A 24,277-nucleotide genomic window follows, 5' to 3' on the forward strand; every position below is an offset into this window, starting at 1 on the left:
ACTGCACCTGTCACTGACGGCCTGGAAAGTATTTGAAAATAGACATAAATATACCTGGTTCATTGCAGTGCTTAAATGTATATATTTTGTGCAAGAATAAAAAGTACTTTTGATATTTTTTCACTTAACGTTAGTAAATAGGCCAAACTCTGCTGCCCCGAGAAAGAAAGAACTAACCTCAGTGTTGTAACAGTATTTAACCTTTATATATGCCGTGTGTGCTCCTTGTATTTGAGGGAATTGGACCTTGAAAGTCATTGGAAAGTCCATAAATTTCTATTGTTTAAGAAGTTGCAGGAATCCTGGTTCTAAAGGTCAACAAACACAATGAGTATCATCTCACTGTGCCACTCCTCAGGATACTACCAGGGCTCCAACAAAAGATTAGTTTCATCATCAGTTACATGGCATGTCATCAAAACTTCCAAGAGCCCGAAGGGAAGTCTTTAAATGTCACGTTGTTTTCCAACCAAACAGACACTCGGTTTAAAAAGATTTCTGACAAAGAAAGAAAGAAAGAAAGAAAGCAGATCCTCACAGGGGAGAAGATGCAACCAGAGAATGAAGTGCTTTATTCAGTTTAAGCTTTTCCAGTGTGAAGGTCCAAGGACAGAGGATGTCGTGGGCTGCACAGACTGTAAAGCTATCTGAGGGAGATATGTGATATTGAGCTTCACAAACAAAATATTATTAAAGAACGTCACAAATGGAAGTAGAAGGCAATAAAGCCCTGGTTCTGGTCTGATCTGGTTCGGGTTGTAGACATTTCTGATGACACACACACACACACACACACACACACATAAAAGCTGCAAATGCCTCTTGGTTGAGTCACCTGGACACACCCCTCACCTGTTGGACACACCCCTTACAACTGCAGTATGCTGGAAAACAGGCGTGTGTGTGTGTGTGTGTGTGTGTGTGTGTGTGTGTGTGAGAGAGAGAGAGTCGAGGCTGGAGAGTAAATCAGATTTACAGTTTACAGTTCAGATATCTCCTTTGTGACGTAAACACAGACTAAATCATTTCTTAAAATGTTGTAACATTCATAAATATTTGCGTCTGTTTCGTTGAACATGAAGAGGATGAGACAACAACACGCCCTCACTCTCAGTGTTCACTCCTGTTTCCTCTCCACTCGTTGGAGCAGCTTAATGTTGTGTCTCCGAGTACAAACCTGTGTGTTCTGTGTGACGAATGAGGCTCAGTGTTCAGGTGACTAAACGTATGTTGTAGCGCCTCCTGCAGGCCAACAGCTGTAATGGAGAGCCGCTTCACTTAGTTTTTACAGACCAGGAAATATATCCAGCGCTTTCCTGGTAACATGGACAGAGCTAAAGGGGAAATACAAACAATCTGATTTCTTAAATAAATGTCAGAAATCTTTTTAGTAAATTAACTAATTACATTGTGCACAAACTTGTCATGAAACTGAAAATAACTACACTGAAAGAAGACAGAGTAACTTTCATGTTAGCTGAAATAACCAGTAGTGACACATAGTTAACTCAATGTTCTGTATAACATTTTGTCTTTATTTTATCAAAGATATTTAGTGTAAATCAACTGCATAATATTTGCTTAGAATATGTGTAAAAGTGCTTCAAGACAATACTTGAATATGTCAGAAAAACCAAACTAAATGAGACAACAGCTGCTTGTTTTAACTGTAGTTTAATTTAACTGCAGATATGCAACTATAAAACAAATGACAGAATATCACATATCTTTTGTAAAGAAAAAACCTTTAATTCTGATCAAACTGAGATTCATGCACATCAGAGAAGTTTAGGAATCTGAATCCTATATTTGGAAAAACAATCAATCAATAATTAGTTTTATATAGGAACAGTTTGTAGATGTTATCCAAACTCAGTCATTATTATTTATATATCGTCTGTGATGAAATCAGTCTTTAGTAGATCTTGTACATATCGAACTACTTAAAGAGAGCTTGTATTTAAAGGGTAGTTTAACAGTTTTTAAGTCTGTCTTAAACAACACTGACATGTCCATATGTAGATTGAAAGGGTTAAAGGATGCTGAAATAATTCCTCCTGTAAAACAAAGAGTTCACTTCTTAACGTGATTCTGATGGAAGTGATGGACGACAAAAGTAAAAATGATTAATAAAGTTTATCTGTGTGTCTCTCTACAGGAGAAGTATCCATCCGTCGTCTCTCTTCGTGACCCTGAGGTCATGACCCTGAACCACCCTCAGCTTTCTGGGTAAATACTCTCCTACTAACGGAGCACAGTACTGTCTCCTCTGCTGACCCCTTGACCCCTCGCTTCATGGTTTGTGTTTACAGCTGCGTCTTGTTCGTCCATTGGTCGGTGGACGTCTCCAGAGAGGGCGGAGTCTCTCCAAAGATCGAGCTGCTGACAAAGATCCCTGAGAGAGGTGAGACCTGAACCCTCAACGAGCTGCAGACAGGAAGCTAGATTAAAACTGTTTACTGAGATGTAGCTTTGGTTTTAGAAGTGAGACACACAGTGAAGTCAGAGGTTCTTCAGCTAAAGGAATAAATGAATCTGGCAAAAACAACTAAACACATTATAGTGACGTATAATGTGTGGAAATATTAAATACTAGTACGGTCTTCAGGCTGCAACAAGCTCCACCAGTAGAGGGTGTTAAAGTGTGAATGGACATATTTGAGCCTTTCCTCTGACTGTAACAGATGATTTACTGATCAGGTAAAATGTTAACGTGAAACTGCTTCTTCAAATTAAAACTAGATTTTTCAAACTTTATTCTCCATATTTGTTGCCCTTAGACAAATTTTACATTTTTGTATGATCAGCTGACCTGCTGAGCACTGAATAAAAGTCTCTCTAGGTTATTATAGTTACGCTAAACTACAACTACGATTATTTTCATTATTGATTTAACTGAGTATGATATCAATAGTTTTTGTTTTTTATTTTATCAACAGTCCAAATCCCTGTTAAATATCAAAGAAAAGCACTAATCCAAGCTAATATATTCACACAGTCTCTGCTTTAAAGAGACTCAAATAGTCGCAAATGTATTTTCTGTCCGTCTCCTCTTCTACCAATTATTTGGGATTAATTGGAAGCTCACAAACCACCACGAGACCACCGTCTCCATTGTTCCTCTGCTTACTACCACATGACAAGGGTTGTAATCAGGTAACTCCTTGGAAATAGTTACTAAGTTATTTTGATTATTTGAACGTTACAAATCATTTTATTTGTTCCTCTCTGTGCCTCTGCAGCGCTGCAGTTGTTTCCCTCTCAGGCTGTAGGCGGCGCCGCTGAGGCCTTTCAGAGCCTGCTGAGGATTCTGGGAGCAGAAGCGGCGGTGGAGTCGGTCATCATGGCGGTCTCACAGGACACACAACTCGCATCTTCATCCCTGTGCTCAACATCTTACTGAAATGTAAAACGTGACAGAAGAATCTATCGTTTCCCTTCACGAAGCTTTTCTACGAATACAAGTAAAGAAAACACATCCAGGGTTTAGTCTCTTAGAAATCTTTATTCAATAGAAAGAGCTCGGCTGTGACGGTTGTAACAGCCGAGCTCATTGGTCAAAATCTACAAAAATAAATAATTTAAATACAAAATGCAGGACAGCAGTGTCGCCTTTGTATTTCAAATAGTTTTCTCCTCTCAGATATTTACCCACACGCAGTTATTAGAAGTCTGTAGCATCACAGTGCTGTGATGTTTCTGCAGGCCGACGCCCAGGCAGCAGGCGGAGGCAGAGGCAACCGACCAATCAGACTGCAGCTCACCTGACGGAGCTTCGTCTCACAGTGAGGACAGTTTGTTTTCTGGCGATTACTGCAACGTAATCTTAAAGCTAATTATTTTGCAGTTCAGGGTTTTTTTTTTAGCCCCAGTTTGTGTCTGTTAGTATTCATGTTAAATTATATCAACAATATGAACCCAACAAAACCTTTCAATGGTTGGATGGTCTTCTGCACGACGGAGGAGCTTGTGATCACATCAATGAGTCCTGAATTTACTCCTCTAGGAATTTTGAATTTGACAAATATTAAACTCAATCTGCTGATGAAGCTCCACAACAAGGGTAGCTTGAATTTGATTGATGTTTGGATTTTTGGGCTTTGTTTGGATATAGGGAATACAATTACAATTTGGGGAAAAATAGATATATATATAAAAAAAAATGTATCATGCAAAGACAGAATAATTCTATCCAGATCAACAGAACGGTCTGATTGTTCTTGTTAACTGTCTTCCAGTTAGAGTTGCTCTGATGGAAAGACAAACCTGTGAGATGTCGCTCCAACTTCTCCTCTTTTATTCTACAGACATGAACATGTTTTAATCTGAGGAGCAACGTTTGTGGTCCGAACATCGTCATGTCCGTTTAGAATAAAAGTAAAAATCAGGAAAGCCATGTGTGAAGGTTTGTCTTCATCTTTTGCTCAGATCGTTTCGACCCAACACCTGCACAGACTTGATGGACGGGTTTTCGTAATTAGTTTACAAAATGTGATTTTACATCCGACTGATTCATTTGGAAGTATCTGCAAAAGCAAATGAGACGGAAGCCAACGTTGGTTGTTCAAGACAACTGAAAGCTAAAATAACGTTATTGTTAAAAGGCTCATTGACTTCAGCCGTCTGATTAATGAACCTTCATAATCAGAATACGTTGAGACACAAACTGAGGCTACTTTTTCCTCACGACAAGATCCTGAACATAATCTGCTCGGACGTAGACGTAGTTTGTGTTTAGACACTTTGGCGTTAAGTTTGTACATTTGTTACAATGTGTAGAAGTTAAAAAACAAATTAAATCAAAGTCATAGTAACATCAAACCGTCTACTGTCCCACCCTCCTCCCTCTCAACTCCCATGAGCCTCTGCTTTCCTGTCGTGCTGCCTGTTGCGTCTTCAGTTCAACAGAACGATCAGTGGTTGGTTCAGTTCGCTGCCGTCCGCTCTCCAACCTTTACGTCCTCCGTCTCCCAGACAACGGAGGTGTCAGTCAAACAGCAGGCCACGTGATTGGTTCTGATGATGGACTGAATCTTTAGTGTTTGGATTTAACAGAACCACTGAACGCATCACCCTGCTGACCGGGTGGACATGTGATTGGCTCACGTCACAGTGGTGTTGACTTGCTGCTGATGGTAGGAAGCAGCCGTTCATCATCATCATCATCACGATGTGACATCACAATGGAGTGTGAAGGGTTTTCTGTTGGGTTTCCGTCTTGTAGTGCGATTTGTTTTCAGGCGTTTGATTGGCTGACGGAGGTGGTGGAGGTTGGAGAGCGGACGCTGTAAACAGGAACTGAAATCAAGTGTTACCAGTTTATCTGAGGCGTCCGTGAGCGCTGCAGGTTCAGAGGACGATGACATCACCAGGAGAGGAAATCACAGGTTTGTAACCCGACGACAAAAAAGACCCGAGATAATACAAACACAAGTAAACACTCGTCTGCTGGTGGGAACAAAGAACTTCAACTGGCTGCTCGTCTCCACTCCTGGTGACATCACCGTCCCGTCTTCAGAAACCTTGCAGCGCTCCTGAACGCATCATCACGCAAACATCAGACGACCCCGATGCTTCGGTTCGAGTCGTCAGGAGTTTGAGGTACAGAGAGTTCACGGCCGCGTCCACAGCAGCTCCAAAACTGATCTGGGATCAGAGACTAACCAACATGGCTTTATCTCTGTCAGCTGTGAACGCAGACTGTAACAAAGAGAGTTCTCTCAACACACACACAGGCACACAGGCACACACACACAGGCACACACACACACACACACCCTCCAACCTCCAGTCCTACTCGAACATTTAGGCACATGGACAAGCACACAACAAGCCACTTATGGCACAAAGTAACCCAGCGGAGCAGCAGCATGAAGCTCGGCCCGTCTCAAGACGATTGCTCTCTGTTACCCAGAAGCCTTTGCTCCGGCGGGTCAGACGCTGACACGCGCTGACCCTTTTCACTTTAAAATCCTCTGCGAGTACACGGTCACATTAGTCTGCTCTAGAGTGATGACACGTTGCATAAGTGTGTCTCATTGGCCGACTGGGAGCTCGCAGGTCAAAGGTGAACTCTGACCTGCGAGTCCGGACAAACGCAGCAGACTCCAGGCTGAATTTGAGGTTTAGGCTTCAATTGTGAATAAGAGACGGAGCAAATATTGGCAGCAAGTGTGACGTAAGCGTACTTTCAGAAAGCTACGCGTCACCAGATTAGTAAACACGGGAGTGTTAGACAACTACTGAAACGCTGCGTTTCCTCCGACAGAACAGAATATGACACCAGTAAGAGTTAACGTAATGTGCTTTTTCTTTCCAACATAAAAAAGGAGGTGTTATGTCAGAACGACCGAAGGCAACGCGACACAAACGTCTCCGCTTGAAGAACCCTAAAGAGCTGATTAGTCCGAAGTCCCAGCTGGACCTTAAAGGATCAGTTCACCCAAACGCTTAAATATAAACACTCAGTACTGAGAAGGCATCAGGTGACACATCAGCTCCGTCACTAATGCAACCCTTACAAAGGTCAGAATATTGTTAATTCAACTATACGCTCATTATTGAGGTGTTGGTGCACTGGACTGCATTATATTAGGCTCCGCCCCTTCATACATGTAAATGGGGCAGATAAAACATTAGAAACACGCGTCAGTAAAACATAACCTCTGTGACAGAAAATGAACAATAAAAAGTTTAAAGGTGGAATTAATAACCGGGCTGATGTACTTGATTGCATTCTGTTCTAAAGGAGTAATAAGGAGTAATAAGGAGTACCTGATGAAGAGGTCACTGAGTGCTTCGTTTCTCTTCCCTCCAGTGAAATCTCTCCATGCAGATGTTTTATTCCTGCAGGTTTTGAGAATCGTGATTTAAGAAAATAGTTTATGAAATGGTGTTGTAGGTTTTATTGGAACTATTTTTTTATTTATTATTATTATTAATAGTTTCAATTCACCAATATCAACGTCGTCTCTTGTAGATGATCCAGCTACAGTGGCACTCTTTTTTGGCAAGTTATTTATAAAATGTCATTTTTCAATGCTGTGAGAATCAAAGACGTAATTGTATTTCATTGGAGGCACATTTGTAGAATTTCACTCAAATCTCAAAACCATAACTGGATGGATTCACTGGAGGGAAGAGGCAAGGCTGTTTTTATTATTTGGGTGAACTTACCCTTTAACGATACCCAACTTTCCTCCCTGGTAAAGAAAAATAAAGTCACCAACATTTGACCTTCAACATTTTGGCACAAATGCCTGATGAGAAAACGTGTTAACACGACGCCAACAACTGAACAGGAGTCAAAACAAAAAACAAAAGAGGAGGTCAAGCATCACTCGCTGTCATTTGGATCTCACGATTCTGGTTCGTGAAGGTTTTCAAAACAACCCAGCGTTGCCGCACCTCATCGTACGGACTGAACGGTGCCACGAGTTGGACTGAAAACCTCGGTGGAGTCGAGCAGAGAACTGAATCCTCCGAGCCGTCTCCTCCATCCAGATCCTGAGACTCACTCAGACCTACAGGTGATCGGATCAGCCCCTCCTCTGTGGCTGTAGCTATGGTAACTAGTGCTTCTGTTACCATAGTGATGCTGCAGTTCAACCTGGACATACATAATGGCTCCGCCTCACTCTTACCAGAGGCCCCGCCTACATTCAGGATATGACATCTTACGTACGCTAACGCCCAACAACCTGCTTTTTCTCTTTCCATCGCTTTTCATTCTCTTCTTCATTTCTTTCGTCCGTCTCTTCTCAGAGCTTCGTCCGCCAGTCCGGAGGTCAATCTGAACTCGTCACCAAAAAGGAAAAAGACCAAAGCTCCCCGTAGGTTTTTTTCTAATAAATATGCATCAGGACAGAACAGAGTGGTGATGTCGGGGTTCACCTCCTGATGAGAGCAAAAAGTTGAAGAGAAAGTCTAGAATCAGTAACAGAATTGTCTGACGAGTCAGTGGTGACTTCCTGGAGATTTTTAACTTTGCTGAGCTGTTAACTGTTAACATGAGCTGAGTGAATAGAAAATGTCTCAGATAAACGGCTCTGGTGTGAAGTGATTCTAGATTCTGCATCAACGTGGCGTCTCTGTTTCTATCAGGAGTGTCGCGTCCGTTAGTCAGTCGTCCGTGGAGTTCACACGGGGTGAAAGAGCAGCGTGCAGTCCTCTCGCTCTGCAGCTGTGAAGATGCCGGAGTGCTGCGGCAGAGAGCCCTTTGGCAAGGCACCACCAGTCCTCAGGTAGCAGGAGACAATCTTCTGGTCCAGGCGCAGCTGGCAGGGGATGCCCTCAAACGGCTTTGGGTCCAGATCCAAGATGGAGACCGAGTAAGAGAGAGGAGGCGGTCTGGAGGAGAGGAAGTCCCTGAACCGCCTCTGACTGGAGAGACTGGGGGAGGAGAGGGGGGAGGAGTTAATGAACAGGAAGAAAGTTTTTAGTTTGAATATGCAGAGCTGATGTCTGGCTCCTCCTGGCGGACATCATCAGGTACTACACACTGATTCCTGAAAACGTACATGATGTCTTTTTTAAATTACTCTATTTAATTTAAGGCAGAATGAGTAGGATTTTCCCAACGTATTGACTAGTACCGAAAAAACAACAACTCACAACCATCATTTGAACCCACTAGAAGTGTTTGATGGTGTCTTTCTGCAGAGATCCTGCCCTCTGCCTCTACTTTCTTTTTCCGCAGTGTCTGGGACATTTTCTGGGTGTTGACCTCTATGAAAACGTTGCGTCCAGGTGCTAGATTGTAAGCGTGCATCCTAGAGGAAGCTGCAAAAATGGTGCAGGACTCATTATTAAAAGATACCCTGTGGAGAGGTGCTGGAAGGTATACATTTACATACAAGTAGCTCAACAGCATACTTTAGTATTTCCATTCTATCCTTATTTATAATTGTACTCCCCTGCCTTTCTCAGGGAAATATTACTAACCTTTAAAAAGAAACATTTTATTTCTCTTTAGTATCTTATACAATGTTGTCAGACACTAATAACAATCTGAGCCAGTGGCAAAAACAATCACTTTTAGTGGACGTAAATTGATGGGGAACAGTTGCTAGTCATATAGAAAGAAAAATACAGAAGTCATCCTTTAATTCTCTCTGAGTCGTCTGCAGAGTGAAAGTGAACGTGTCAGGTAATGGGTTTCCTTCCTGAGCTTCACTCTTACCCTTCATCGTCCTCTTCTTCCTCACTGCCGGGCACCAGGGTGACCATAATGGAGCAGTCCTTGGCTGTCATGGCGACGCAGTACTGATGGACCTGAAGTCAAAACACACAGCAGTAAGACATGTGACCATCTTTACGCTTGAGAGAGTTCAGAGGCTGGAAAACAGCCTCGTTTAGTTCCTCATTCACAAAGAAACGCCAAATGAATTTGCCGCTGTTGTTGAGGAGTCGCAACATTTCTTCAACTGTCACTGCATCACCTTGATTGTTAGAAATTTCTCACTTTCCTACTTTATAAAGCTGTATTTTTCCCCTGTTATTTGAAACTGCACAGGTTTTTACAGCGACACTTTTATTAGCTCCTTTTTTGTACTGGTGATTTAACAAGTGTCAGCTGACAAGGTCAAAAGTTAACAGCAGGACCTGGATCGTTACACAGATAAACTGGACGTGAGGTTCCGGCTGTCGTTCTCACCTTGGCGGCGGCGTACTCCACCGATCCGTCATCCTCAGTCGGACATTTCTGCAGCTTCTCCAGGAAGGCCTCGTTGTACGGCCCCTCCAACTGAAGACGAGTTCTGACACAGACAGGAAGTGATGCCGGAGACCAGACAGTGGCCCTTCATGAGTAATGGGTGAAGGAGATATATCTAAATAAACACTGTTACCTCAGGGTTGTTTTATTTTTTTTCTGAAGCTTGTTAACTGGGTCTTACCTCTCCTTGGGGAAGTCCTGCAGGTGTTGCTCCACTCGGCGGTACAGAGGGTAAAGTCCTTCAATGTCCAGCGTGTCCAACATCTGAGTCTGAAGGATTCTGAACAAAACGCTGTCGCTGGGTAAACCCTGAGAGCCTGAACAGAGAGAGAGAGAGAGGGAGAGAGAGAGAGGGAGGTCATCTTTTCTGTTCCCAACAAACAGTTTCAGGTCAGAATTCTGGTTTATAAAACGCTTACTTTAAATGTTTAAATCACAAAGAGTATTCTACGTCTTGCTTAACATATGCGAGTCAGGCTTTCAGATTCACGTAATCACATGATCACATGCAGATGTTATGGGCAAAATGTTTGCGTTGAAAAGACATAAATGCTTTTTTTAAACCACAAACATTTCTGTGAGAGGATGATTCACAAGAAAAACCTTAGTAAGAGAGGAAAGACAGAACAGACAGACAGACAGACAGACAGATCTGTTAGACTGGTCTACAGAGTAACAGTTACAATTGTTTTTGTTTATTTGCACACATGTTGATTAATGTGTTTTTAAGTCAGTCAGTCTGTGTGGATGTGTCAAGAGGTGATAAAAGAGGAAACAATCGGCCAATTATTTACTCAATAATCTTATTGTGAAAAATGTCCATGGTGACGTCTTCCAACAGTCAAAAAAATATACATTTTCCAAGACAAAGAAAACCGGCAAATAATCACATTATAAAACCCCAAAATGTTCCATCATGGTTCATTTTCTAATTAAGCGCTGCAGCTCTATTAAGGTAGATAAATAAACTACAGTCTGCGTACTGTTAGTTTGATCTTCCAGAGGTTCCAGTGTGGAGCTCAAACCAGCGTTAAAGGCCGGTTTAGTGAAATAACTAAAACCTGCTCGACGCACAGAAAGAGAAACGGGTTGAAATGAAGGTTCTGACCGTGACGGATCCTCTCCTTGTTGTACAGACTCGCTTCACAGAAGGTCCGTCCTTCTCGTGTTTCCGTCACCACCTCTCGATCTCCTCCTCCTCCTCCTCCACTCAGCAGGGCGTTCACCAGGACCTACACACAGAGATGTTTTATTATGAGGCTTCACCGCAGTGTGTGTTTGAAGGCAGACATATTCAATGGCCCCTGGTTATTGTCCTCTCTACAGCCGGTGGTTTCACTAGACAAAGAGGGTTCACTCCTAACATTCCTTCTATTGTGAACTGTGTTTGTTTTGAGTGAAGAGTCTCGAAACCGTCATATCCGATCAATAATTGCAGAATAACAAATCATAAATATCTTAATTTTTAACATGAAAAAAGGAAAAGTTATGTAAACTAACCTCTGTCAATATAGCTGCTAAATATCTAACCTAAATCGATTGTTTAAAAATAAGACACCAGACAATAAATATGAAACTTCAAACTGAAACTGTGACATCAGCGGTGAGTTTCTGTTCTTGATCTCCAACTGGCTGACTCTCACATCTGGAAAATACTGCAGCTTGTATGTTGGTTTTTTCACTGAGACATGAGGAGAATTTGGATCCGTTGGAGACTCTTTTGTTTTATTGCTCAGCTGTACAACACCAAATATCATTTTTACTTTTAATTAAAAAGGACACTTGTGTATAAACACCCCCCCAGTATATTTGTGTCGTTCTTACCTGGATGAAGTCGTTCAGGACAGTCTTGCTGGTCATGTGACTGTTGATTCGGTTGTTTCCATACAGGAAGTACGGTCTGAGATGATGCAGCAGAGAGTTCAGGTCCATTGAGTCGTCGCTGACCTCCTTACTGCTGTAGATGCACTGACCGCCCTGAGAGACACATTTGAGGATGAATATTTTATTTAATAATATTTTTTACAGTTTTGGTTCAAAGTTTAAAGACTGGAGGAGGATCTAACTTGGTCTTGGGTCAGATTTTCATAAATACTCCTTCTCACGTGTCATAAATGTCACATCAGTAACATCGTAACATTCAGTTTAAAATCCTTCTGTTGATTAATTATTTAAACTAGTATCTGAGCTGGAAGTTGTGATTGAACGTCTCCACATTATACAGTGCAGCAGACAGACAGACAGACAGACAGGTGGCGTGTGTTGTTTCTCACCTTAAAGAATTTGAAGTTGTTCTGAGGTTCTTCTATCAGGTGTCTGACGGCCAAGTGCATTCTCTGTCTGTTACTGAACAAAACAAGAAAAACAGGAGAACAAGCAGCTTTATTATCAGGAGCTCAATCTGCAGTGTGGTGGCAGGAGTAGCTGCATCATTTATCTGAATCTATATACAGCATTGCTATGTGTTATTGTTGTATACTTTACTACAGTTTAGCTGGTCACTTGAGTTCAACACATAGTAAATGCAGTAGTGTTGATGGTAAGAGCAGTGGCTGCAGTAATCTCACCCTGAGAACAAGTCTAGAGGACAGTACAGACTCTGTCTCTTCCACTTCCCATTGGTCACCTGGTGAGAGAGAGAAAACGTTATGATGAAGGAAGAAATATCAAGAAGAGACAGAAGTTATTGAAATATCAAAAAGAGTTTGTTGTTCTGTAGTTGTACTGATTTCTTCCACATTTTTTTACCCTGATTCCGATCTATCTAGGAAGGAATCTCTGTCTGAGGGTGTGTCCTTTGTATATCTCGAGAACCGTTCATGCGGTTTGACTGGAAACTAACTTAAACCACTAATGACGTTGCCGCCAGCAAAATACCTCCACTAATCAAATCCTCCCTCTACTTTTAAACAGCAGTGGTTATGTCAAAGCAAGTGGCTAATGTGCATATCTGGAATTGTGAGGGCTTAGTGCTTTTTCTTGAGTAACTGCTTTTTGTATATGTGACGCAAGGGGACAGGTGTAAAGCTGAGGACCAAAGTAACTGCAGTGTTATGGTAAAGTTGTTTGTTTGAGCAGTTCTTGAGAAAGGTCAAAGCAGCAACACCACAGGTCAAGGAATCGGCTCATTCTGAACAGTCACTTTGCTGAGTCTGATTTGATATTTCTACTTACCTAAATATTGGTTAAATATGTACCCGACACATTTAAATAGCAGCTGGAGCTGACACACCTTATTTTTAACATGCTGCTTGATTGAAATACTGAAGGTCCTGATTCAAAACAGTTACCTTTATAAGCTTAAATTATGATATATGAACGCAAGTTTGAATGGAGAATGTGACGCTTGACTCGGTTGGAGTTGCTGGAACTACTGAAAAACTCCACTCTGATTGTACCGTTGTGTTAAAGAGTGGAGGGTCTTCCCTCACAAACGATCTTTGATCGATTAGAGACATCGCTCTAGAGAGCACACAAACCCGACAAAAGCTAAGTTTTGGTCTGCCATCAAGTTACTGATGGAGTTAAAATGATCCACAGCTGATATGTGAACTGATAAACAGACGACTAAACTTGAGAACCTGCTGTACTGTAGTTTGTGTAGTTGTACTGTAGTTTGTGTAATTGTACTGTAGTTTGTGTAGTTGTACTGTAGTTTGTGTAGTTGTACTGTAGTTTGTGTAATTGTACTGTAGTTTGTGTATTTGTACTGTAGTTTGTGTAGTTTGTTAAGTTTGTGTAGTTTTTAGTTTGTACTGTTGTGTAGTTGTACTGTAGTTTGTACTGTAGTTTGTGTAGTTGTACTGTAGTTTGTACTGTAGTTTGTGTAGTTGTACTGTAGTTACCTTGTAGTGTTGGTGCATGCAGAAGCGGCACACTTTGGTCTTGATATCTTTGCTGACATGTTTGGAGGACGGCAGGAAACCACATTTAGGCTAAAAACAAAACATACACAAAAACAGAAGCTGAGTAACACACACACACACGCACACGCACGCACACGCACACACACACACACACACACACACACACACACACACAGTTACGGAGTCACACCCATGTGATTTGTTGTTTGTTTAACTTAGTTTGTCTGAGTGAGAGGGATTCACTGGCATTCTGAAACTGTGGCTGCTTCTCAGGAGAAGGAACATCTCTTAAACTAGACCTAGAGTTTCATTACCAAGATGAAACTGAAGTTAGAAATAGGCTCAGAAACCCGATTACATTACAATGTGATAAAAAAAAGATTAAATTTGAATTAACTTTGTTATTTTTGTGTGTTTGGTTATTAGGAATAAATGCATTTTCTTTCAGTAAACAAAGTCATGGTGCCACAATCCAATTTCAAACGAGCGAAAAAATGTCATGTCTTAAAAATAAATTTGTGTGTGTGTGTACCTTGATCTCAATGCAGAGCGGAGGAGTGTGTGTTGGCTGGTGGAGGACTGGATATGTCAGGTTGGGCAGACAGAGAGCACAGCCACTGTAGATGTCCATCACCTTATCACAGCGCCAGACTGACACACACAACACACACACACACACACCACACAACACACAACACACACACACGATCAGTACTCATCTAACCCTCTGCATAAAGCGAATACGCTTAGTTCCCAACATGTTTCTCTGTTCTTTCAACAGATTTCAATACCAGATGTTTCCTACAGAAATTCATAAAACTGTCTTTTACCTGGTCTTTGATGTTGAACTTTGATTGACAGCTGTCGCACAAACTCTAGCGGCAGTTTGACCACTTCCTGTAGAGAAAATGAAGACAGAAGTTCAGTCTCTGCTGCAGAGTCTCTATGTTTCTTATACCAGCTGGAGGGTTTTCTAATCATCAGTTTATGGGGGTGATAACGTTTGAACGATGAACTTTTAATAGTGCTTTCAAGTTTGACAGCCAAATCATTTGAGGTGTTGAGTCTAACTTCCAGCTTCTAGTTAAAATCTAAAATTAGGCACCATCTGACCCGCGGAGTGTTTTTCACATGCTAAACCCTCCAGACTCCAACACTGCTACTCCTTGTTTTCTTGAATAGAAGCTGCTAGAAAAACTGTCTGGTTTATCGCCCAGTTTTGATGAGAATGTTCCAATATTGATTCACTTAAAAACTTAAGAATAATGCTTGAAACAGTGACTGAGCAAAAGTAGTCTGGCATTGTGGCAGCAGAAGGACTGATGCTCATCAACAGTGGACAATGGATCATGAGAGTTGAAAGAAACTGGGGCTTTATTGGGGTTGAAGTGGGGGGGGAACAGTGGTGTGTCCTGATGAGTTGACACTGATGTAGACACAACAACAGCCCACTGGTGTTTCAAACACAGCTGATGCGTGTTGTAATTTCCGTTTATGGATTCGTTTTAACTAACAATGCCCACAATAGGCCTGCTGCCATTAGCTAGTGTAATGGATGACGTCGACAGCGATATTTTAAATCAACTCATGTCTATTTTTACTTTATCTTTCATTCTTGGAGCTACTAAACACAGATATAGATCAGTATCTACCATAGAAATTCCCCAAAATAAGTGAAGGGAAAACAGATGATTTCCATATCTGCTCATTGCCGGTTGAGGCTAAAACACCATCAGAGGTGACCGCAGGAGCTTTGCCGAGCAGGCATTGAAATAGTTTTCCGTCACTTATATAATAGAGTTTCTCAGGCAGCAGGTGTTCTGAGTCTGTGAGCGGAGGGAGACCGGGTGTTGTTCATTTGCATGCGGCTTCTGTTTTGCTGCCGTGACAGAGACTGTGTTTTATGATTATTTATACTGCCTCGTCGAAAAATTCTAGCCTATGAATTTTTTTCTAGAGCGAGTGTAATGTAAAAATAAGGGCAGCATATTTTGAAACTGAAAATACTGGAGGAAAATGTATCGTAGATTAGTAAAATAATCAATAGAACATTCTTCATGAGTGGCAGCCCTACTCCAAAACACCCGACTAGATTTGACTTGCCTATATTGAATTTAAGTTGTAAATGTTGATTTTCTTTAATCACTCTTTTTGTTTGTTTTCCGCTTTAAGAACCAACATTTTTACTCATTTATTTGTTTTCAGCTCTTAAAGACTGCATATGTGAGAAAATACGTTGAAATAGGACGAGTGTGGCTCCAGGAAGATGGAGTTAAGTTACACAAAGTAACTCGAGTCGTGCTCTTATGTTTTATGAGTTAAAAGTTAGACTAAAGTGACAAAAGACGAGATGTAAAGAATAAACCAACAAAAAAACATATTGGATGACAAAAGACCGTGTGAACACAAGAGTGTGTTACCCCGCTGTGGATGAACTTCTCTCCCAGCAGGCTGCTCATCACGTTGGAGCTGAAGTCGACAAAGTTCTGAATCTGCCTGAAGGCCTGCTCCACCGTCTGCAGGGGACACACACACACACACACACACACACACACACACACACACACACACACACACACACACACACACACACACACACACACACACACACACACACACACACACACACACACACACACACACACACACACACACACACACACAGGGACAAGAAGGTAAATGACAAGTTATGCCCTGTTCCAAAACCTGACAGACTTGACTATTGTTGACAGAGTACTTATTTGAGTTATTTGTCCTCCGGAAGGCAGATAAGATTAGTAAAAGTCAACAATCTCTATAACCTGTTCTGAGACTCACTACTCTCTACCTGCCTCCGGTCGGTTGAGGGCGTTGGTGATGACCCCGTTGGTCATTTGCTAAGCCCCTCCTTAGAACAGAAATTCATACATTTTTATTTTCAGTTGCACTTCTCTCTAATATTTCAGACCTATTATTCTCAGAAATCTGCCTCACTGATATTGTTAAACGCCATAATGACATGCCGGTTGTAAAATCTTGACGGGCCTAGCAACAGTAGCCAAGGGGGGAGGGGTTTAGCGAAGGGTCAATTCTTCCATAGATTCAACTTTGTTCTGCTGTTGTGCTCGTTGACGGATGTTTCCCCGGTTGGAGAAACATTGAACCGCTCAGGGCTTCATCGACCCGACATAAACTAACTTTAACCTGCGTCAGAATGTTAAAAACAACTTCAGCTCTACTATCAGCCCCAGTGCTCAAAGTCGATCAGCTTCAAAAGGGATGGCAGCAGATGAGATGCTCAGAGTCAATTTGAATTTTTGGGTTGGGCAGGGCTACACTTTAGTTTACATTTAGATCAGGGACTGTGCCTTCAAGCCCTTTAATCTGACCAGGATGCAAGATCCGCTGCCGCTCCACCGGCAATAAACAAAGCTGCGGTTAAATGGAGCACTCTACTGCAGAGCTACACACTAAACTAAGTTTCTATTGTAGACAAACTAACAGGTATGAGCTGATCCTGTCAGATTGTGTATGACAGTCAGGAGCTGCTGGGAATCAAGTTAAAAACTAATTTAACAGCTAGTTTGTTTATGTTGTTGATCTGTAACGGAGCATCTTTAGTCCACCGGCCAACAGCTGAGCAGACACTATGACTTTAGTAAACACAATGTAAAATATTAATAACACGAAACATTTCAATGAATCAGCCAGTTGTGAAATGAGAGCTCACCTGACTGATTTGGTCAATTGACATTGAATAAAAAAGTTTTATTCAATGTTTGGTTTACTTTGTAGGAAAAAGAAGAAGAAAGGAGCTGCAGATGGGAGGAAGAGGAGGACGGTTTGGTCTGTTTTGAAGTGAGAGCTGGAGGTAAGTGTATGAAGTTCAGCCACTTCATCTAAAATACCAATCCAATAATATTAAAACAAGCTCAATACAGTTTATAATGAACCTTTTCCCAGCTTTGCAAACCTCAAACTGAATGGCAAATGACAATCTGCTGTAAATTAGGCCCGTGGGTAAAGTTTGTGGGGACAAACACTTTGGGATTTGAAATATTTAACTCTGTAAAGTCTCTGTCACAAAGAAAAGAAGTTCACATTTCAAAAAATAAAACATAATGAACAAGCATACCGTATTTTCCGCACTATAGGGCGCACTGGATTATAAGGCGCACTGTCAATGAATGGTCTATTTTCGATCTTTTTTCATATATAAGGCGCACCGGACTATAAGGCGCATTAAGCGAAACAAAACAGTCAGTCAGTCAAACTTCCTCCACTTCTGTACCATTGATTCATTAATGTTGGATTCTCTCGCAGCTGCTCTATTCCCATGTTCTACTGCGTGCCTGACAGCCTTGAGTGTTCAGTCCGCGTCGTAAGCGTGTCTCTTGACAGGAGCCATTTTGGGGTCACTGTAATTATGAACACACACACTGTAATATGATGGTGAAGCACAGTATGTATTACTCCGCGACGCTCCTGACTACGGTGGCCGTAATGCTGCAAGCGGTGCGGCTTTGTAGTTTACCAAAGTCGTACTAAAACATGTTGACAGAGCGCCGTGTACCACACAAAATCGCTTCGAGGTCAGTAAGCACAACCAGAATTAATCCATATATAAAGCGCTCCGGATTATAAGGCGCACTGTCGTTTTTTGAGAAAATTAAAGGCTTTTAAGTGCGCCTTATAGTGCGGAAAATACGGTACATTGACTACAGGATTTACACAACTTTCTATGTGACCTGCATCAAAATGTTTTACTGTGCAGTACTTATGCCAAGACTTTAGCTTCAGAAAACACCTGAGACAGTCTCTCTCTCTCTCTCTCTCTCTTATTTACCTGTGGCGGGTTTTCAGAGTCCTCGGCTGGATATTTGAGCAGACGTAGAACTCTGGAAAGCTGCAAGTAAAGAAGAGAAGCTCAGTTAGGATCAGTGGAGCCTCATTTAAAAACACATATGAAACCTGGACTCACCTGAACTAGTCAGCAGGGTTAAACCCTGGATCACCACAGAGAGATTCATGAGGTGGGTTCAAACAGTGCAACAGGAACAGTAAATTCACTGTGAATAAGGATCATGCAGTAAAACGCTGGTTGTGAAAAGCCAAAGCAGAAGTGCCTTTAAACTGCATTTATTCCTACTGACATCAGTGTGTGACTCCTCTGGTTGCAAAAATAATTCTGGTTGTATAGAAGTTATGAGAAAATGACTCTACTTCTCTCTTGATTTATTCCCTCAGTAAACATTGTAAACATGAGTTTATGGTCTCAATCTCTAGTTTCTAGTCTTCTTCAATACAGCATGATGTTCATTTAGTAAATTATGGTTCAATTTAGAGTCAAATAGATGATAAAGTAGGGTATGCTGTAAGGCGTGGCTACCTTGTGATTGACAGGTCAATACCACATTGTTGTCCGGTCTGGGAGTCGTCAGTAGTTTTGTCTTACAGCTTTAACCCTTTCACAATGTGCTTTCACTTAATGAAAGTTAATTGTAACCTTTTGGTCGTCTCATTGACTACTTCAGTCAGCATTTGGGTGTGTTTGAGTTAAGCACATCCATATTCCTGGGATTATGATGTCAGAACATCAGGATACGTTAGCAGTGAGTATCTACCACATTGCTCAGAGAAATCAGGTTATGCAAGAAACCAGACGATGTTGCAACGGGCACTGCAGTAACTTGGTTACCGAGAAAGTGACATTCACACAGTAGTCACACTTTTTAACGCCTTAAGTATTTTAAGTGACTTGTTGACACACTTTGTTGTGGAACGGATGCTGCAGGGAGTTTCTCCTTTCAGCTCAAATTACACATTTTACAGTCAAATGTTTAATTGTGGAAACGGACTTAACTCAGGGACGTGTATAAACGGGATAAATGACACGGACATTAAATGGAGTTATGTTCTCTGGTTATGTGAAAGGTATCTCTGTAATCACTTCATCATTCATCTTTCACAGCAGGTTACACACCCCCACACATTCCCCTCTTACATAATCACACCTGTTGAATCAAAAGGTGTAGTATGGTTTGGGCAACGACGATGATGATGATACATACCAGCAGTGTTAGTGAGCTTATGTTGTCAAAACACATCTTTTTAAACTGACATATTCCATACATACTTATGTAAATTGTTCAATGTCTCTTGTTCTTGTGTTTTTTATGATTGTTGATTAGCTGTAAGGTGAGTGTTAGCCCTCAAATAAAATGAATTATTATTATTATTATTAGCTTATGTTGTAATCTCTGGTTTTATTCAACCATTGTGGTTACAAAAGGATGAGACAAAGACTGATTGTGGGAATATTTGAAATGTCAAGTATTGAATATGCTGGAACAGCCAAACAGAGATAAATCTGTTTGTTTGTTTTAAACACACCAGTTTAGCCATAGATTTCAATATTGTCTCCCACCCATAATAACTGTTTATATTTATATCTCCTCGTCTCCCACTAGACTTTGTCTCATACTGTGGCACTCAAACACCTTTTAGGGTGCAAACTTAAACTTTTAGGCATGTTTCAAGCAACTTCTTTTCCCAAAATGAGAAATTTGTAAATAGCAAAGACAAGATCTGAGAATACGCTAACTCTAAAACTAAGATTGCGATGTAACTCAAACTTTGCTTTAATGCTGTTTTATATATATATATATATATATATATATATATATTTATATTTCACAGCAGGTTACACACCCCCACACATTCCCCTCTTACATAATCACACCTGTTGAATCAAAAGGTGTAGTATGGTTTGGGCAACAACGACGATGATGATACATACCAGCAGTGTTAGTGAGCTTATGTTGTAATCTCTGGTTTTATTCAACCATTGTGGTTACAAAAGGATGAGCAAGACTGATTGTGGGAATATTTGAAACGTCAAGTATTGAATATGCTGGAACAGCGCATACATACATACATATACACACACACCTCTTCAAGAAGTACTACCCTGAGCCTTCCACTTAGCACTTATTGTATTCCTATTAGTTTGTTGCACTTATTGTATTCATATTAGTTTGTTGCACTTATTGTATTCATATAAGTTTGTTTCTGTACTTTTGCTCTGGTTTATGCTCTTAGATGCTTGTTTAAGAAAGGAGATGCACTTATGACTTCTGGTGACTAGTAGTTCTCTTGAATACCTATGTTGAATACACTTATTGTGAGTCTTTTTGGATAAAAGCGTCTGCTAAATGACTGTAATGTAATGTAATATATATATTATTTTTTTTCTGTAAAAAATTATCAACAATGACACCGATAGTCTGGGAAATATGTTGATACTGAGAAGTATAATATATGACATAGCTGCAAAATCATAAACAAAATATTTATTAGATTAGATTCAACTTTATTGTCATTGCACAGAAGGTTTGAAAGGTTGTTTTTCATCTGTAAAAAGTTGTGATAACTATCAACAATGACACCGATACAGTCTGTGAAATATGGTGACAAGTATAATATATGACATACCTGTGTCAAAAAATGTCAAAAACTTTTTTCTGCTCAACAATTAGTGATTTAAATACTTTTCCTCTCCTATTCTATATGTCTGCTTCTGTTCAGACAACATTTAACCCTTCATTACTTCAGTATAAGGGTTAAATTAAATACAAGCTTATAATAGAACACTACTTTATATTACATCTTAAATAAATACACCAACACTCAAACTTTCACTTGTCTCACAGCCATGTTCAGTGCTTCAGCTCCTGGAGGAAGAGGAGGAGGAGGAAGAAGGAGGAGGAGGAAGAGGAGGAAGAAGAGGAGGAGGAAGAAGAGGAGGAGGAGGAGGAGGAGGAGGAGGAGGAGGAAGAGGAAGAAGAGGAAGAAGAGGAGGAGGAGGAGGAAGAAGAAGAGGAGGAAGAGGAGGAGGAGGAAGAGATGAGAAGATGAGAAGATGAGGAGGAGGAAGATGAGGAGGAAGAGGAGGAGGAAGAGGAAGAAGAGGAGGAGGAAGAAGAGGAGGAGGAGGAGGAAGAGGAAGAAGAAGAGGAAGAAGATGAGGAAGAGGAGGAGGAGGAAGAAGAGGAGGAGGAAGAGGAGGAGGAAGAAGAGGAGGAGGAAGAAGAGGAGGAGGAGGAAGAGGAGGAAGAAGAAGAGGAGGAAGAGGAGGAGGAGCTTCAATGTAAACAAACAGTCTCTGAGGTCAGAACGCGGTGACGTCACGCCTCTCTCACCACGCGTCACCGGGCTGCTCCACAGCTGGACTGGAGGATGCTAACAGCTAACAGCTAGCTTAGCTTAGCATAGCTTAGCTCCTACCCCCCCACACACCACCCCAACCTTTACTGCACGTGCACATATATGTGACCCCCCCACACACATTAAATGGACTTCATTTGAACTCACAGCTAGCAGGGCTAAGCTAATGCTAGCTCCGCGTTAGCCCGGCCCGGCTCACCTGTACGTGTGACACCACCAGGCTCCGGTTGCCCTCCCCGTGGTACTTCCACTCGTTCTCGTCCATTTTGTCCGGTTCCATCACGTCAAAACACGTCCGGGGAAGTAGCACGAGACGTCACGGGAGCGCACGAGTCACCGCCCGGCTGCTAGCAGCGAAGAACTACAGCGAAGAACTACAGCTCCGAGTTCTTCTTCTGCTGCTGCTGCTTCTGCTTCTTCTTCTTCTTCTTCTTCTGCTTCTTCTTCTGCCGCCCCGGAGCAGGAAGCTACCGAGCACAATACTACTTCCGTTTAGGCTTCAAAATAAAAGTCGGGGAAAAGGTGGTGGTGATGTTAATGTTGATGATGTTGATGTTGATGTTGATGTTAATGTTAATGTTGATGTTAATGTTGATGTTGATGTTGATGTTAATGTTGATGTTGATGTTAATGATGTTGATGTTAATGTTAATGTTGATGTTAATGTTGATGTTAATGTTGATGTTAATGTTGATGTTAATGTTGATGTTAATGTTGATGTTAATGTTAATGTTGTTGATGTTGATGTTAATGTTAATGTTGATGTTAATGTTAATGTTGATGTTGATGTTAATGTTAATGTTGATGTTAATGTTAATGTTGATGTTAATGTTAATGTTGTGATGTTAATGTTAATGTTAATGTTAATGTTAATGTTAATGTTGATGTTAATGTTAATGTTGATGTTAATGTTGATGTTAATGTTAATGTTGATGTTAATGTTAATGTTAATGTTAATGTTAATGTTAATGTTAATGTTAATGTTGATGTTAATGTTAATGTTAATGTTAATGTTAATGTTAATGTTAATGTTGATGTTAATGTTAATGTTGATGTTAATGTTGATGTTGATGTTGATGTTATGTTAATGTTAATGTTAATGTTGATGTTTGATGTTGATGTTGATGTTAATGTTAATGTTGATGTTGATGTTAATGTTAATGTTAATGTTGTTAATGTTAATGTTAATGTTGATGTTGATGTTAATGTTGATGTTGATGTTGATGTTGATGTTTGAAGTCTTGATTTAAGGTTGAAATAATTCACATTATTGTTATTAGGTTTTCATTTTATAAGAAGAAGTTAGTAGGCAAGTGTAAGACTTACAAGAAGATAGTTGTTCATTTATGAGAAACAAAAGAGCCATTTATTTTAAATAATGTGAGAAACAAAGAGTCATTTATTTTAAATAATGTGAGAAAAAAAGTAATTTAAAATGTAACATGATATGCAAAAAAGTTGTTGTTTTACCAGAGAAAAAAAGAGCCATAAAAGTTTAAAATGTAACATGATATGCAAAAAAGTTGTTGTTTTACCAGAGAAAAAAAGAGCCATTTAAAATAACGTGAGAAACAAAAGAGCCATTTTAAATAAGATTAGATAATAACGTGAGAAACAAAAGAGCCATTTTAAATAAGATTAGATAATAACGTGAGAAACAAAAGAGCCATTTTAAATAAGATTAGATAATAACGTGAGAAACAAAAGAGCCATTTTAAATAAGATTAGATAATAACGTGAGAAACAAAAGAGCCATTTAAAATAATGTGAGAAACAAAATAGCCATCTTAAATAAGATTAGATAATAGCGTGAGAAAAAAAAGAGTCATTTTTAATAACGTGACAAAAAAAGCACAAAGTCAACAATATTATGTTACTCAGTCATTGTGTCATGAGAAATTCAAGACTAACTCGAAGAAAGTTGTAACTCTATATGGCAAAAGTCAGATAACAAGCACAAAGTTGTAACATTGTGAGAAGAAGTTATATTACAATAACAATCTTCTAATCTTACAATAAATCTCATTATATTTGAGAGAAAACAATTATATTACGAGGATATCATTTTTAATATCACGGAAAGAACAGTTACATTTTATTAGAAAAGGTCTAATATTGAGACAAAAATATTGACAAAACTACTTTATTGTGATTTTTTTGTTTACGTAATATTATGACTTTTGCTCCCTTCTTTATATAAAGACAAATGAGCACCATGTTAAGAATCAGAACACCTCAATCACATCATGCTTTCTGTGATGACACCACTGAATATTTTGAAATGTGTGGAATGCTTTTGCTTTTATTTTTTAGGCGTTTCCGGTAGTATCGTCGTTAACTCTGTCAAGCTTGATTGGCTGTTTGATTGACAGGTTGACGGACCCCTCCCCGTAACCGCTGTCAACCGATGCCCCGCCCACTCCACTGTGATTGGTCGGAGCAGTCATCAAGGGGGCTGGATTGGTGGATAAGGACTTGATCTAATTTTGAC

General features: G+C 40.4%; 2 protein-coding genes across 3 annotated transcripts in view; one reads left to right on the top strand and one right to left on the bottom strand.

The window, feature by feature from the left end:
• Positions 1-3,473, top strand: part of cenpp (centromere protein P) — an 85,794-nt gene extending 82,321 nt beyond the window's left edge. The window contains exons 7-9 of the mRNA XM_054616820.1: positions 2,159-2,229; positions 2,313-2,404; positions 3,243-3,473. Coding sequence (XP_054472795.1) covers positions 2,159-2,229; positions 2,313-2,404; positions 3,243-3,403 — 324 coding nt within the window. The 3' untranslated portion in view covers positions 3,404-3,473. The remainder of the gene's footprint in view (positions 1-2,158; positions 2,230-2,312; positions 2,405-3,242) is intronic.
• Positions 3,474-5,775: 2,302 nt separating this feature from the next.
• On the bottom strand, positions 5,776-22,215 carry ippk (inositol 1,3,4,5,6-pentakisphosphate 2-kinase). 2 transcript variants are annotated; one of them, XM_054616816.1, is made up of 14 exons: positions 21,986-22,215; positions 18,407-18,466; positions 16,002-16,097; positions 14,412-14,478; positions 14,114-14,232; positions 13,561-13,650; positions 12,283-12,341; positions 11,989-12,061; positions 11,540-11,692; positions 10,824-10,947; positions 9,897-10,032; positions 9,656-9,800; positions 9,182-9,273; positions 5,776-8,391 (listed from the first exon to the last, which is right to left on the bottom strand). In XM_054616816.1, exons 1-14 carry the CDS (start codon positions 22,064-22,066, stop codon positions 8,139-8,141), a joined length of 1,548 nt encoding a protein of 515 aa, XP_054472791.1. In that variant the 5' UTR covers positions 22,067-22,215; the 3' UTR covers positions 5,776-8,138. The 2 variants fall into 2 exon arrangements, with proteins under 2 accessions (XP_054472791.1, XP_054472792.1); XM_054616817.1 differs by having other exon boundaries at positions 6,771-8,391; positions 9,656-9,758; positions 21,986-22,214.
• Positions 22,216-24,277: the final 2,062 nt, after the last annotated feature.

This window comes from Anoplopoma fimbria, chromosome 17, assembly GCF_027596085.1.
Source record: "Anoplopoma fimbria isolate UVic2021 breed Golden Eagle Sablefish chromosome 17, Afim_UVic_2022, whole genome shotgun sequence".
Taxonomy (NCBI): domain Eukaryota; kingdom Metazoa; phylum Chordata; class Actinopteri; order Perciformes; family Anoplopomatidae; genus Anoplopoma; species Anoplopoma fimbria.